At 50.9% G+C, this 15,562-nt stretch overlaps 1 protein-coding gene across 6 annotated transcripts in view; it reads right to left on the bottom strand.

The window, feature by feature from the left end:
• The window catches only part of NCOR1 (nuclear receptor corepressor 1), a 105,939-nt gene that overhangs the window by 32,295 nt on the left and 58,082 nt on the right, over positions 1-15,562 (bottom strand). For all 6 annotated transcript variants that reach the window (XM_083714945.1, XM_083714946.1, XM_083714949.1 and 3 more), the window contains exons 19-25: positions 12,195-12,334; positions 10,544-10,670; positions 8,474-9,035; positions 5,739-5,868; positions 3,337-3,517; positions 2,193-2,366; positions 716-876 (exon numbers count right to left, since the gene is read on the bottom strand). In XM_083714945.1, the coding sequence (XP_083571071.1) occupies positions 716-876; positions 2,193-2,366; positions 3,337-3,517; positions 5,739-5,868; positions 8,474-9,035; positions 10,544-10,670; positions 12,195-12,334 (1,475 nt within the window). The remainder of the gene's footprint in view (positions 1-715; positions 877-2,192; positions 2,367-3,336; positions 3,518-5,738; positions 5,869-8,473; positions 9,036-10,543; positions 10,671-12,194; positions 12,335-15,562) is intronic.

Here is a 15,562-nt window from a genome sequence, read left to right as displayed (position 1 = left end):
CCAAGAGCCACACACACACACACACACACACACACACACACTCCGCGTGCTCTTTAAAGGGAGCGCAGCTCTTGGGGGAGCCTTAGCTGTGCGCTGCCTCTCCCGGGCAGGGGATGAAAGCTCCCCTGGCCCAGGAGAGGCTGCGCGCAGCTAAGCCAGAAGCCAGGACAGCGATTCCTCTAGCTGTCCTGGCTTCTGGGATTCAGAATATTTTTTTTTCTTGTTTTCCTCTTCCAAAAGCTAGGTGCGTCTTATGGTCTGGTGCGTCTTATAGAGCGAAGAATGCAGTATCTTTTTCTGGTGCCAATGTCTGCCTTTGCTTTATTGTTTTGTAAAGGTATACTGTGTGTAATTTGGGATTCCTGTTTTTAACTTTTGATTATGTATAGGAAGATTTGACAGTAGTGCTAGGAAAACAACGACGTTTGTTGAAAGATGACTATCATAATGCCCTGGATGTGCAGCGGGAAGAAATCTTCCATATAGAGGAGCTGCGCAGCAATCCCGCTAGCTGTCCTGGCTTCTGAGATTCAGAATATTTTTTTCCTCGTTTTCCTCTTTCAAAAACTAGGTGCGTCTTATGGTCTGGTGCATCTTATAGAGCGAAAAATACGGTAAGCCCCTTGTTCTACAGGGTAAGGCTAGCCGTCTCCCCAGTTTGGCATTTTACTAAAATGAGCCCCTTTAATACAAAGTAGTCGTCCCCCGGCCTTACTTGCGAGATGGACCCTCCCATGATGAAAGAAGGCTTCTCTGATGGTACCACTGTTTTGGAAGATGGGATCAGGGGCGGCGGCGGCCTGGTGGGCCGTGTGGTTGGGGGCCGGACCCCTTCAGGTAGGTTGCTAATGACTTGATGAGGAGCAGGTTGGAGGACTTGGAAAGAGGGGAGGGAGAGAGAAGGGAAAGGCCTCCGTAAGTAACAGGGTGAATAATCTGCATCATTTTTAAAGAAAGCTAACAAATATCAGAACTGAACGATGAGCCGCGCTCTGTACGCTTTCCAAGTTTCTAGCCGTAGTCAGAAAGCTTCGACTTAACAAGTTTTCATTTGTAGAAATCTGTTTTAAATTTGCCGTTTTTAAGCTTTGAGAGTGCCTGCGATTCATCTGAAAACCCAAATCGCAGGAAGCGAAATTGTGCATTCAAAAACTACGCTCAAAGCCCAACGCTATGCTCATTTAGTGAAAGAAAATTATTGCTAAACTAAATGGGGCTTAGCCCCTATCAGCGTTGGCAGGATCACGGGACACTGCCTTATGCAGAGTCAACCCCTCAGCTCAGGATTGCCTACTACACTGACTGGCAGCAGCCCTCTAGGGTTTCAGGTAGGGGTCTACCCCAGTTCTACCTGGAGACGCCAGGAACTGAACCCAGGACTGCCTGCATTCAATGCGTTCAGCTGTGGTCCTTCCTCCTTCCCTGTCACCAGTTAGTATCTATTACAATTCTATCCATGTTTTAAATTTAAGTTTTTCAGATTATTTATCAACTAGTTTTATGGCTTTTCATTTTGCAAGCTGCCTTGAGACGTGTCACAAAAGCATGGATCCTAAATATTCAAGTGAATGCAACGAAAAACAAGAAATTGAATCTTTCACTGTGGAAGCATTTACACTCCAAATTCTCTGCCTATTGTCATCAGGCTGGCAGGCACTCCTTCTGAAGCCTACTAAAAACATTTTTGTTTCCGCAATCCTGCCCAGATACATAGAATGCTTACATATGCCTGAATCTGGTTTTCAGCTTAGAGCTGATTTTAATTATTTTTGGGGGTGTTTTAAATTATTTTATTATTTTATTATTTTATTTTATATACCGCCCTATACCCGGAGGTCTCAGGGTGGTTCACAGAATAATATAAAAATATAAAACCACAAAATACATAATCAAAATAAAAACAACAACCCAATAACCCCCGTACAATCACCCTTCAAATGGTTGTTTTTAACTGGTTAGCTCAGAGCATGGGAACTAGATGATCCTTCCCAACTCTAGGATTCTATCATTTACCGGTAATTTCACTGTTTTATTCATTCTTTGGGGTATGAGAATAATGATAATAATAATAATTAAAAATAAATAAATACCAGGCTCCAAGAACCCAATCATCAACAAACCTGCCCCTACCTACCCCGATCCTCCCAGCAAGCAAATGGGGAGGGGGGCACAGTTGGCTGGGCCAAAAATACCTGGGGGGACGCTGTAGCGAGCGGCATTCATGTCAGGCTGCGGGGAGACCTTGCTGACCTCCCTTGGAGACAGGCGGTAAGGCGAGGCTGACCTCACCACTGCGCTCTGCATCTGGGCCTCCTGCTCCATGGCTCGCTTGACGTCGGCATAAGGCATGTAGGCAACGGACTTCCCTGCGGAAAGGAAAGCAGCACAAGTCAGGCTGGGAATTGCAGAGACCACAGGCAAACTAGAGGACCCCTCCGTTTTTATTCCAAGCGTCAGGGGGTGTCACCCAAAGGAGCCACGAAAGGTCTGGAGGGGGGCAACAAGAGAACGGGGCCTTTTCTGTGGTGGCTCCCCATTTGCAGAACACACTCCCCAGGGAGAAGTGTGGGGTGATGGAACCTGGAACCCTGAGCATGCAAGGCTCTACCATTGAGCTACATCATAGATCTGTACAAATTATGGAAAATGAGAAAAGGAAGGACAGGGGGCTACCCCGCTATCTCATAATACACTGGTACCTTGGTTGTCAAACTTAATCCGTTCTGGGAGTCCGGTTGACTCCCAAAACGGTTTGAAAACCAAGGCACGGATTCCAATTGGCTGCAGGAGCTTCCTGCACTCAATCAGACGCCACGGAAACTGCATCGGACGTTCGGCTTCCGAAAAACATTCACAAACTGGAACACTCACTTCCGGGTTTGCAGCGTTCGGGAACCAAAACGTCCGAGTACCAAGAGGTTCAAGAACCAAGGTACGAGTGTACTAAAATTTGATGGGGAAAAACTGCAGCTCAGTGGTAGAACATCTGATGTCCCACCTGGTCTGAAACCCCGGACAGCCTCTGCCAGTCAGAGTAGGCAACACTGAGCTAGGCAGCCCATTGGTCTGACTCTGTACCAAGCAGCTTCCTAATGAAATCAGAGTCATGAGGAACGGAACCTTGTTTGGTTTTACAGGAAAGGACTGTAGCTCTCCTGGGGTTTGACCCAAGAAATCTCTAGGCAGCGCTGAGAACGCACATCCTGTCTGAAACCTTGGGAAGATGCGTAGGCCAGGGCTGACGGTCACCGCAGCTCAGCAACCTCTGAAGGGTGGAAGGCTGAGGAAGGGCGCAGGAGACGGGATAAGGGTGGAAGGGTTGCGGGTTCCACCTACCGTCCCACTCGACGTTTGGGCTCTTGGATGGGCCGCAGGGGCTGCCTGGCCTCCGGCAATCCACCTCCATGGTCTCCTGCCGCTGCCGCTCTTCCAGCATGGTGGACTTGTGCATGGCCTTGATGTGCTGCTGGAAGAGGGTGTAGCCACTCATGGGGAGCCCCTGCAGAGTAGAAGAGACCTGCAGAGAAGCAGGAGGGCGAAGGAAACAGACGCAGCTCATTTCATGAAATTTGCACGACACTTGATTGTCAAAAAAGAAAAGCAAAAACGGCTCGGAACAGATTTGGGAGGACATCGGAAGCCACCCATTCAACGTAAGGAGAGCTCCCAACAGCTTAATAATAATCTTATTATATCATTATTCATATGCCACCCACCCGACTGGGTTTCCCCAGCCACTCTGGGTGGCTCCCAACAAAACATAAAGAACAACCATTAAGAACTTCCCAGTGCAAGGCTGCTTTCAGATGTCTTCTAAAAGTAAAATATTGATCTCTTTGGTAACTGACGGGAGGGCGTTCCACAGGGCGGGCGCCACCACTGAGAAAGCCATCTGCCTGGTTCCCTGTAACCTCACTTCTTTCAGTGAGGGAACCACCAGAAGGCCCTGGGCGCTGGATCTCAGTGTCCGGGCTGGATGATGGGGGCGGAGACGCTCCTTCAGGCATACTGGGCCGAAGCCGTTTAGGGCTTTAAAGACCAGCACCAACACTTTGAATTGTGCTCAGAAATGTACTAGGAGCCAATGTAGATCCTTTAGGACCGGTGTTATATGGTCCCGGTGGCCGCTCGCAGTGACCAGTCTTGCTGCTGCATTCTGGATTGGTTTTAGTTTCCAAGTCATCTTCTAAGGTAGCCCAAGCAGGAGATAACCAGAGGATGCACCATTCTGGTGAGACAGTCTGCTGGCAGGTAGGGTCTCAGCCGGCATACCAGATGGAGCTGGTAGACCAGCTGCCCTGGTGTGATGGCCTGGGAATCCGATTCAGAGGCTGAACCGGAGGAATCCCAGCCTGCACAGGAGTCCCCGCCTCCAGGGCCAGCTGAACTGGGGCAGGGCCTTGGATCTGAAGCGCCTGCACCTGTGCTGGATCCTCAGGAGCAGGCACCAGGTGAATCCACTCTGGCTCCAGAGGTGATTGAGGACACAGTGCCTACAGGTGCGCCTCTCCCAGCCCTGCCAGAGGAAGGAGAGTCTCCCCCTGGGTCCAGTAACTCCCCAGCCTCTCCTGAACTGCAGAGGCTTAGGGCAGAGAGGAGGAGGGAACTGGTTTCTCCCAGGAGGAGTGGTCTCCTGTGGGCCGGGGCTGCCCCTGGCCTCAGAGAAGATAAAGGCCAGTCAGCCCGGTCCCAGGTTGTGGGAGCAACGTCGTTGAGTACCTGCTCCTGCCTGGAACCAGACCTGACCCTCCAGTGTTCCTGTCCCCGCCCGGCTTCCTGCTTCGGACCTCGCCCCGCTCCTTGTGAACTGTTTCCAGGCTAGTGACCCAGGACCGGACTTTGACTACGCCAACGGTAACCTTCCCCCCGGGACCAGCACACCTGGACACAGAATTAACCTGCGCTTCTACGGACAGCTGTGAGTCCAAAATGACTCCCAGGCAGCGCACTTGGTTCTTTGGTAGCACAGTTACCCCATTCAGGACCAGGGAGTCCCCCACGCCTGCCCGCTCCCTGCCCACCAGAAACAGTTCTTCTGTCATGTCAGGATTCAACTTGGAGGACATCTGCACAGAGCCAATCGGAAGGCATGTATTCATCAAAAGGAGAGCTTCCAGGATTTTGCCTGGATTTTCGAGGCCCAAATTGCCTGACAATGCAAAAAGGTAAAGGACTCCTGGACAGTTAAGTCCAATCAAAGGCGACTATGGGGTTGTGGCGCTCATCTCGCTTCAGGTCGAGGAAGTCGGCGTTTGTCCACAGACAGCTTTCTGGGTCATGTGGCCAGCAGGACTAAACTGCTTCTGGCACAATGGGACACTGTGATGAGTGCCAGAGTGCACAGAAAGGCCGTTTACCTTCCCACCACAGTGGCACCTATTTATCTACTTGCACTGGTGTGCTTTCGAACTGCTAGGTTGGCAGAAGCTGGGACAGAGCAACAGGAGCTCACTCCATTGTGGGGATTCGAACCACTGACCTTCCGATCAGCAAGCCCAAGAGGCTCAGGGGTTTAGACCACAGCCCCACCCACTCCCCTCTACCTGGCAAAGCATCTAATGTGGGACTGGTTTGATCAGAAGCCTTCCTGCTCCTTAAGGTCCAGGCGTTGCTGTACTCCCAAGCTCCCTCCGACCCTAACCACTACCCACACTGCCAGGAATGATAGGTGCCCCTCTGCTGAGCTAGGGGTCTTCCTGGTCAAGGGGATCCCTAGTGCCATGCGGAACGGAACGTACCATGGGTGGTATAACAGCCGCCCGGTGCTGAAGCTGCTGCAAGTCCATCGGCACTTGTTTTATCGCGGACGACACAAGGAGGGGCCCGGTGGGATTCAACAGGGAAGGCTTCGAGTCCATCGTAAACATTCTGGATGGGGAAGGAAATTACATCAGAACACACGGTGGGGGAACGGGACTATTGCATGTGCAGAAAAAATAACACGAAAAACTGAGAACCGTGAAGGGAGGTAAGAAAGCGGATTAAGTTTATCCTGGAGTAACTACACTATTTAATGTTAACACTTGGAGCTGTTGCTGCCCCTGCTTACGTTGCTCACCAACCCCGCCAGCTGGCAGGCACATGAACTGCAGCATGACGATTTTTTTCCCTTACACAAATACTATATAGGAAGATAAAGGATAATGGCAGAGCATCACCAACTCAGTATGCTCTTATTTGGAAATTGGAAAGGCTTGATCTGTTTAGGGCAGGACTCATTTAAACCAAATGTAACCGAAAAGAGTGAAAATGTGTATGCATATAATTACATAAGGCAGAGTCTTCAACTGACAGACGTACCTAATTGTTTCTGAAATGCTACTATTTGTTGTGTTGCAATTATTGGTTTTTCTATAAACTATGAAACCAATGATTTGGGTTTTTTTAAAGAGAGAACTCACTGAGGAAAGAAAATGAAGGGGGAAACAAATGATCCATCGACGTGCAGCGTAGCATAGTGGTTAGCGTGTTGGACTCGAAGCAACAGTCCCCACTCTGCCATGAAGCTCACTGGGTGACGTTGTGGTCACTCTCAGCCTAACCTACCTTAAAGGGTTTGCTGTGAGGATTAAATGGGGAGGAAGAAAACTATGTATGCCACCTTGAGCTCCATGGAGGAACGGTAGGATAAAAACAGGGTACCATTAATTAAGCAATATTATGACTAAAAACAGGACTGCCATACATCCGGATTTTCCTGGAACTGATGTCTGGGGGGAATTTCTGAAAGGCGGCGCTTTGTCCTGGAGTGTTATTTCGGTGTTTTTTGTTAAAAAAAAATAAGTTCAATAACTTTCGGGGTGGCAACCCTAACTAAAAAGAAAAAGGGACATGTCTTCTGGGTAGCTGGTTGCAGCAGGCTGGTTTGGGACTTTTATGGACCAACAGCGGAGATTCTTCCCCCGGCCCCTCCATTGGCTAGAAAGGAAAGTTCTCTGCAATACTCTTGGTGAGAAAAAAAGAATGGAAACAGAGCAACTCAATAGCTTTGACATTTAGCGCCCTGTCCCGGGCAAGCCCAACTAAGACCGTTCCATGGATGGCTTCCAAGCCAACCCTGAGAGGGGGAGAGGAAACTTTCCATTACACGGAGAGGGGCCGAGTGTATCGCAGACGGCACTGAAACCCTGGAGAGGAAGGCGGAAGGAACAACTGGAGATAGTTCCCCGGACAGCACACAAACTCCCCACGCTGTGCAAGAGCAGTCTGCGCACTCTCGGCGGCAGAAAAACTGCGGGGCCAACACCACTGAGACTTGAGTGTTAGGAGGGACGGGGTTGCTTTTTTCAGCCCAGCCCAGTCTTGCATTTAAACAATTCACCTGGCTGAAATGGGCAAGGAATTCTGTGCAGGGGAGATCACAGAGATAGGTGCAGATGGCGAGGCTGGAAGAGGGAAGAGACACTCCACTCTTCACCCCTGGCCAGACTGGATTCTGTGTTTTAGGGGCAGGAAACCGAGAATGATTGGGCGGGGAGGAGAAGGGCTAGCAAGCCAAATTTCCAGGCTGGGAAGAAGCCGTGTCCCTCTACATCTTAGAATCTCGGAATTGTAGAGTTGGAAGGGGCCAAAAAGGACATCTAGTCCAACCCCCTGCAAAGCAGGAATCACAGCTAATGAATTCCTGACAGGTGGCCATCTAACCTCTGAGAGTGACTGACCCAAGGTTGCCCAGTGGGAATTTGAACCCTGGTCTCCCAGGTCCTCCTAGTTCAGCACTACACCACACTGGCTCTCACTATTTCGTGGTGCCTGCAACAGCTTCCCACAGGGCCCAAGCAGATTAGGTACTCCTGGCCTAAACACATACACAAAATTATGGAGATCCTTTGCTTCATTTGAAGGAGGCCTGTGGCTAAAAGCAGTCTTGGACTAAAAAAACCCACTTGTCTCTAAATCAGGGTTGAGGAATTTTATGGGGTCCACAGGCCAGACGGATCCTTCTCAGATCCTAAGCATGTAGGTCACATTTGACAGGTGTGAGGGGCTGTGTAGCTGCCAGCCTCCCAATGTTGCAATGCTGTGAGGCGAGTGGATGCTTTGAGGTCCCAAAAGTGGGTCTTCCAAGCACCGTGCAGGATTTGCAAAGAGTGGCGCGTTAAGAGACCTGAGGCTTCAGCGATACCTCCAAAGACACAATGGGGAGTGCATTTGGTTGTGCACTGCCAGACGTGCCTCTACCTGCCCCACATCACATACGATGTCAGGTGTGGGGCAGGGGTTTCCGAGCAAAGGCCAAATCTGAACCTCTGGCAGGTCAAGCTTGGCACACAGAACGAAGGAGTCCAACTCCTGCTCTCAATTGGGAACATACTCATGTATCCAACTTGCTTGTGTATCCAACTTAGGTGGACAAGACCGCAAAGCAGGTGGTACACAGCGGGCCAGAACGGCTCCTCACCTGGCCACAATCAGTAGCACCAATTTTTTGTGAAAACACTCCAGCCTTCGACCGGAGGGCAGACCTTTTTACCTCTGCCTGTCGGGTTCTCCGTCCACGTCCTCATCGGCGCTGCAAGTGGCGCTGGAGTCATTGTCCGAGGTGGGCTCCATCCTCTGGGCGCTAGCCTCCTGGGCCAAGCCAAAGTCCATGCCTTCCGGCTCCGTCTTCTCCTTGGCCATCATCTCCTCTTCCCGCTCTTTGGCATCGCTCTCCGTCTTCACCTGGACGTCTTCCGGAAGCCTTGCTTCGGGCTCCAGGGGCTCCACTTTGGGGTTCACGGGGAGGACAGGCTTGGTGTCCGCAAGCTGGCTCCCGCTCTCGGCCTCCATGGATCCCTCCGCCTCGGCCCCCGCCTCTTCCTTCACCTGCAGCTCAGGGCTCTCGCTCTCGGCTCCCGGCTTGGTGCTCTGGGCTGCCGAGGGAGGGGAGGCCCCGGGCGCTGTTTTCGCGGGGGGCTCCTGCTCCGCGGCCTCGGCAGTGGTCATCCTGGAAGCGGAAGAGACGCTCTCGGGAGGGGCCTCCTCCATGGGCTTGGCAGCCTCCGCGGGCGAAGGAGACGGCGCGCTCTCGGTGTCGGAGCTATTTTCAGCACCTGCAAAGGCATTAAGTCGGGTGTAAGCATCCGAACGGTAATTAAGGAGCTTTAACGGGATGCCAGACGATTAACGCTTAGCGGCGCCGGGCAACGCACTCTCAAAAGAGGAGAGCTGGCGCCTCAGAGACCTCAGGCCTCTGGTCAGTGGGGTGGGGTCAGTGACTTTTTCCTAGAAAAATAGGTACCATGTCAGGGTTGTGGGTGGCGCTGCAGGGATGTGGGTGGTGCTGTCAGGGACGCGGGTGGTGCTGTGGGTTAAACCACAGAGCCTAGGACTTGCCTATCAGAAGGTCGGCGGTTTGAATCCCCACAACGGGGTGAGCTCCCATTGCTCGGTCCCTGCTCCTGCCAACCTAGCAGTTCGAAAGCACATCAAAGTGCAAGTAGATAAATAGGTACCCCTCCGGTGGGAAGGTAAACGGCGTTTCCGTGCGCTGCTCTGGGTCGCCAGAAGCGGCTTAGTCATGCTGGCCACATGACCCGGAAGCTGTACGCCGGCTCCCTCGGCCAATAAAGCGAGATGAGCGCCGCAACCCCAGAGTCGGCCACGACTGGACCTAATGGTCAGGGGTCCCTTTACCTTTACCTTAGTCACCATGAAGCTGTTATAGCAAGTGCCACACTTTTTAACAACAGTGGAAAGTGGTGCCGGTGCTGTGTGCCCTTGAGTACCCCCCCTGGGGAAAAAAGCACTGGAGGGGGGTGGACATAGTCGATTGGCTCTGCGCTCTTGAAACTGCACCAAGCCAGACCACAGCAGCTACCCTACCCAAGGTGATGAAAACTCAGTCCTCCCTCTGCCTGACCCCCTAATATCTCAGCTCACCCGCAGGAGTGTCGTTGATCATTCCCCCAGGTGGTGAGGTTTATTTGAGAACAAGAAACCGAGCCTTGGGTGTCATCGGCCCCGTCCTGTGGAACACTCTGCTACTAGAGATTAGGCAGGCACCCTTTGTGGCAACTTTTAAACGCCTGCTTAAAACATTTTGGTATTCTGCCAAATGCCCAGGTTAAGAATACATCCATCCAAAGTGGTTAATTGATGCCTGTTTTTAAGCTCTTTATGGCTTTATTATAAGGTTCCACTTTTTTTTTTGTAAACCGCTTTCATTTTTTAAAAAGGTACAGCGGTATACAAATATTTTCCTAAATGAATAATAATAACAACCCTGGTTTGTGGAGTATCCTGCTCTGGTCTTGGCTACTGCAGCCTTCTCTACTTTTTGTACTCAGGAGGTGAGGAGCCTGGACCTCTTCAGACTGGCTACAGCTCCCATCATGACTCACCACTGGCCCTCTGGCTGGGGCCGATGGGAGTTGGAGTACAACAGCCGCAGGAGTGGGGGTTGATGGGAGTCCAGAAACAGGGAGCGCTGGGACAGGAGCCTAAGGGCACTCCCAAGGCTCATGGACTACAACTCCCATCATCCCATGAAGCTTGTTTCCCGATCGAAAGGGAAGCGAAACCTGCAAATCCAGCTGGGATTTTGAGGGCCAATAGTTACCTTCGCTGTCTTCTGGGTTCTCTTCCTCGTTGGATGCTTCGATGTCCTCATCCTCCTGCGCAGAGACTGTCGATGCCACGCTTTCGGACTGTGAGACTTCGCGCTCCTCGCGGGGCCTTCGAGAAGACTAAAAAAGGCAGAAAAATAAGGGGAAGGTGGTTACTCAAATATATATATATATGGGTGCAGACAGACAGACTAGACACACACGGCTAATTGGTTAGGCTAGATTCTTCCCAGCTCTATGGTTCCTCCCAACTCTGTAGTTTTAACCCCTTAACCCAGCGCCAAACGCAGAACAGTCTCCTGACTACATCACAAGGGCTTCTTCACATGTTACATTTTCGGTGGGGCGTACAGCCAAGATCTTAGGGTTTTGGGTTAGGGTTAGGGTTAGTTGCACTCATTTATTACACGTACAGTGCAAGGCAGCTTCCTATGTTCCCATTTGAACCATTTTATCATGAGGACTAGAAGCCTACTTTGCTTTTTGAAGGGAGGCACCGCAGCTGTCTGGCAGGGGCCCTGCTCTGCGTGCGGAAGGTCCCAGGATCGATCCTTGGCACCTCATGGAGAGGGCTGGGAGAGACCCTCCCTGTGTGAAACTCTGGAGAACTGCTGCCAGTCAGTGTGGACAATACTGAGATAAAGGGACTGATGGCTCTGATTCAAGATGTGGAAGGCCCTCTCTTGGAACCTGGCTCTGGTTTCCCAAACCAGACAGAAAAGGTCCCTGCTATTGCCTGCACGCTCCTTGCCCCCGCCCCAGCGCTTGACCCAAGGCTGACCAATATCTGAAGGGCTGCCACCAGACTGGCTTCAGACTGCAAGGAGGGAGATTCTGACTAAACATCAGGAAGAACTATGAGGGTAAGAGTTGTTTGATGGCAAAACAAGCTCCCTCGGAAGATGGTGAACTCTCGGTGGAGGTTTCCAAGCAGAGGATAGTTGTCAGAGATTCTCTAGCTGTGATTCCTGCATTGCAGGGGGTTGGACTAGATGATGATGATGATGATGATGATGATTTATATCCCGCCCTCCCCAGCCGAAGCCGGGCTCAGAGTGGCTAACAGTAAAATAATACAACATTCTAAAATCAATTCATTCTAAAATCAATTCAGAATCAAATTAATGGCAACCATTGGGCTAGAGTTCTGTGAGGATTACCGAAGGAGGGGTTCAGGCTGTGCCCTGGCCAAAGGCCTGGTGAAACAGCTCCATCTTGCAGGCCCTGCGGAAAGATGTCAAGTCCCGCAGGGCCCTAGTCTCTTGCGACAGAGCGTTCCACCAGATCGGAACCACAGCCGAAAAAGCCCTGGCTCTGGTTGAGGCCAGCCTAACCTCCCTGTGGCCTGGGACCTCCAAGATGTTTTTGTTTGAAGACCGTAAGGTCCTCCGTGGGGCATACCAGGAGAGGCGGTCCCATAGGTACGAGGGTCCTAGGCTGTATAGGACTTTAAAGGTTAAAACCAGCATCTTATACCTGATCCTTTCCTCCACCGGGAGCCAGTGCAGCTGGTATAGCACTGGGTGAATGTGATCCCGCAGTGAGGACCCCTTAGGGACCCCTAAGAGATGGCCCTTGGTGTCCCTTTCAACTTTACAGTTCTGCGATTCTGTGACCCCCCCCCCAACTCCTTCTCCTGCTCACTTTCTGTTTGTACTGCTGAAGGAGGCTGTCAAGGTTGTGTCTCCTCTTGTAGTTGAAGTAGAAGTTTTTGCACTGGGCCTCGCTCTTCGTTCCCACCATCTTGGCAATGGCTGCCCAGTTGCGCCCGTGTTCCACTAACCCTGTCGGAAGCAGAAGAGAGACAGTTGTTGGGTTTTTTTTAAAAAAAGGAATCATAACCGCAAAAATCTCTGGCTTTCAAAACTGCGCTGGAGGGGTGGGGTGGGGGAAGCACTGAGATTGGTCAAAGAGAAGAATGTGATTTATTTACAAGACACCTCTGGGCTTTTCCCCCCTCAGGGTCTACACAAAGTTTTCTTTGCTTCAAAAAACAGCAACACAACCCAGGATGCAGGCCTACGAACCTGCAGCCTTTCAGATTTTGATTTAATTAAAATAGGCATAGATTGCCATTCATGAAAGCAGATATCAGAGCAATTTGCTGTGGTATGAAAGTATGTTTAGCGTGAGCTGGAGGGGGGGGGGAAATTACGTGTTGCCAAAGGTTTGGAGGACCCTGAAAAATTCTACAGTGGTACTTCGGGTTACATACGCTTCAGGTTACATACGCTTCAGGTTACGGACTCTGCTAAACCAGAAAGAGTGCTTCAGGTTAAGAACTTTGTTTCAGGATGAGAACAGAAATTGTGCTCCAGCGGCGGCAGCGCCGCAGCAGCAGCAGCAGCAGGAGGCCCCATTAGCTAAAGTGGTGCTTCAGGTTAAGAACAGATTCAGGTTAAGAACGGACCTCCGGAACGAATTAAGTACTTAACCCGAGGTACCACTGTATGCTGTTTGGCGGGATTTTATCTTACACACCACAAATTAAGATGCACAGGACTCCCCTCTCCACAGAGGGAGTGGCGCTCAAACCCACAAGCCTGAGATTCTGAGAGACTCTACCGACTGAGCTATCTTTCAGCAAGGAACACCTGCGCTCAGAGACTGGCGCCGATTGCCAAGCTGCTTCCAGGCCAAGTTCAAGGTGTTACTATTAGTCTATTAAGTCTTTAACAACTTGGGACCAGTTTACCTACGAGATCGCCTGACCCCACACAGGCCACACAGCTGCTCTGATCTGCAGAACTGGCACTGTTACAAGCGCCGCATAATACCCTTTCCACATCTGAAGGAATTCTATCTTTTAGCGTGGCGGCACCTGCAGTCTGGAACCCCTTGCCTATTGACATCAGGCAGCTGTACTCTTTTCGGTGCCTGCTAAAAACGTTTATGTTTAGACAAGCCTACCAATGTGTGCAGAATGTCCATGTGTATTTTAATCTGTTATTAGCTTATTTTACCTTCTGAATGTTTTATGCAGTGCTACCTCTGGATATGAACGGGATCCGTTCTGGAGCCCTGTTCGCATCCTGAAGCGAACGAAACCTGCGCCTGCGCATGAGCAGGTCGCGATTCGCTGCATTTGCACATGCGCATGATGTCATTTTGAGCGTCTGCGCATGCACGAGCGGCGAAACCCAGAAGTAACGTGTTCCGTTACTTCTGGGTTGCCGCGGAGCGTCACCTGAAAACACTCAACCTGAAGCATATTTAACCCGAGGTATGACTGTAGAGCTGGTTTTTATTAGCTGTTACCTTTCACTGATAATTACCTTTTACCAATAATTTTATCGTTTTCTTCTCTATGTAAACTGAGCATTTTATTTTTAATAAAGCAGCTAAAACCAGGTGGCGTGTGCATTTTAAAAAATAAATGACCCCACAGGAAGCTCTGAATGCAGATTAATTATCCCGCTGAGGAATCAGGGTGCGGAAATGAATCCACAGCGGGCTGCACGATTCCCATACTCCTTCCAGGAAGACAAGAGCGTTGGAGAAACCACCAAGGAGGACACCTGAGGCTGGCAATCTCTCCTCTGAAGATGAGACTTAGCCTCCTTTCCCACACAGCGAAACTGACAGGCTCAGAGGCGGCTTTGGGAGGGGGGAAGAGAAGGGGGGGGGAAGAGCACGACTCTTTTAAGGTCATTCCATGTCAGCGCCAAGAATAAAAGGGGGGAAAACTCAGCTCTCTTGACCCCGCAGCGCCGAGAGCTTATCTACTGGATCATGCAGTCTCCCTGGTTGACATAACCTAATTCTCCCTGGGCTGTAAAGCTGCTAAACCTCCCCCCACAAAACCCCAACTGGTATTAAGCAGAGAGAGAGAGAGAGAGAGAGAGAGAGAGAGAGAGAGAGAGAGATGGTGGGAGCGAAACAGAGCTAAGAGACCTTTCCAGGTGAAAATGATAGAGAAAGACTCCTCAGGCAGCAACTGATCCTCTTTCTACAGAACCAAAACTTTTTGGGTTATCCTACAAAACTGGTGTCTCCGTGCTGATAGGAGTGGAGAGAGAGAATGAGTCCGGGGTTAAACTGCAAGTCAGGATATTCAGGGGGGAAACAAGATGCTTGCAGAAGGAGAAACCGAAAAAAGTAAATTAAAAATCTTCAAAGCCAATCCAAAGGGGGAAAACCCCACCCCCTAAAAAGCAGTCCAACAGGGACCACAAGGATGCGCAGTAATCGCTAGGAATCATCTGGAAGACGGGGAAAAGGGGATTGGAGAAGGTGTGGCTGGGCCAAGGTCCACATCCCCAGGTGGGCAACGTTCCGAGGGCCACATGCCAGGGGTGGGCGTGGCCAGAGGAAAAGGTGGGCGGGGCAATGGATGGGACATTCTTACCATTCTGCAGCCACCTCCATTCCAGCCATGCAAAAGTTTCCGCAAATGGGCACCACTAAACACCTCTCACAAGCAAAGAGGAGTAACTGTGGTTCACGGAAGCACTGCGACCAGACAAGAGCACTCAGAGGGGGTGCTGTGGGTTGGAGACAGTCCCAAGGATCAGGTAGAGGGATCTGGAGGACCAAATTCATCCCTCGCCTCTGGGAGTGGGGGGGCTTGAGGTTCTCCACCCGCCATGTCAGGACCAGAGATATACCGCAACACTTTGTTGCAGTCCCCACTTGTCTAGACACAAATGCCCCTGAGCCACATTCAGGTGTTTCCTGGGGCCCTTTCAGCTGGAGGTGCCAGCAAGTGAACAGCAAGAGCAGGTGTCCTAAACTGTTTATTATTATTATGGACCCACAATGGTGATTTGTATTATTAGTTTGTGTTATATCCCACTTTTCCTGCATAAAAGAGCTTGAGGGAGGACACAATGCTCTTCCTCTCCTCATTTCCCCCTCAAAACATCCCTGTGAGGTAGAGCTTCGGCTGAGAGGCAAGTGGCGGCTGCACCCGGTGAGCTTCACGGCGGAGTGGGGACTCGAATCTAGCCTGACACCCTAACCACTAAGCCACACTGCCTCTCTCCAACTCAACCGGTGCATTTTTAATGTTC

This window comes from Podarcis gaigeae (genome assembly GCF_964106915.1).
Source record: "Podarcis gaigeae genome assembly, chromosome: 15".
Taxonomy (NCBI): Eukaryota; Metazoa; Chordata; class Lepidosauria; order Squamata; family Lacertidae; genus Podarcis; species Podarcis gaigeae.
Note: the sequence above shows the minus strand (reverse complement) of the source record. Positions and strands in the feature narration are given on the sequence as shown.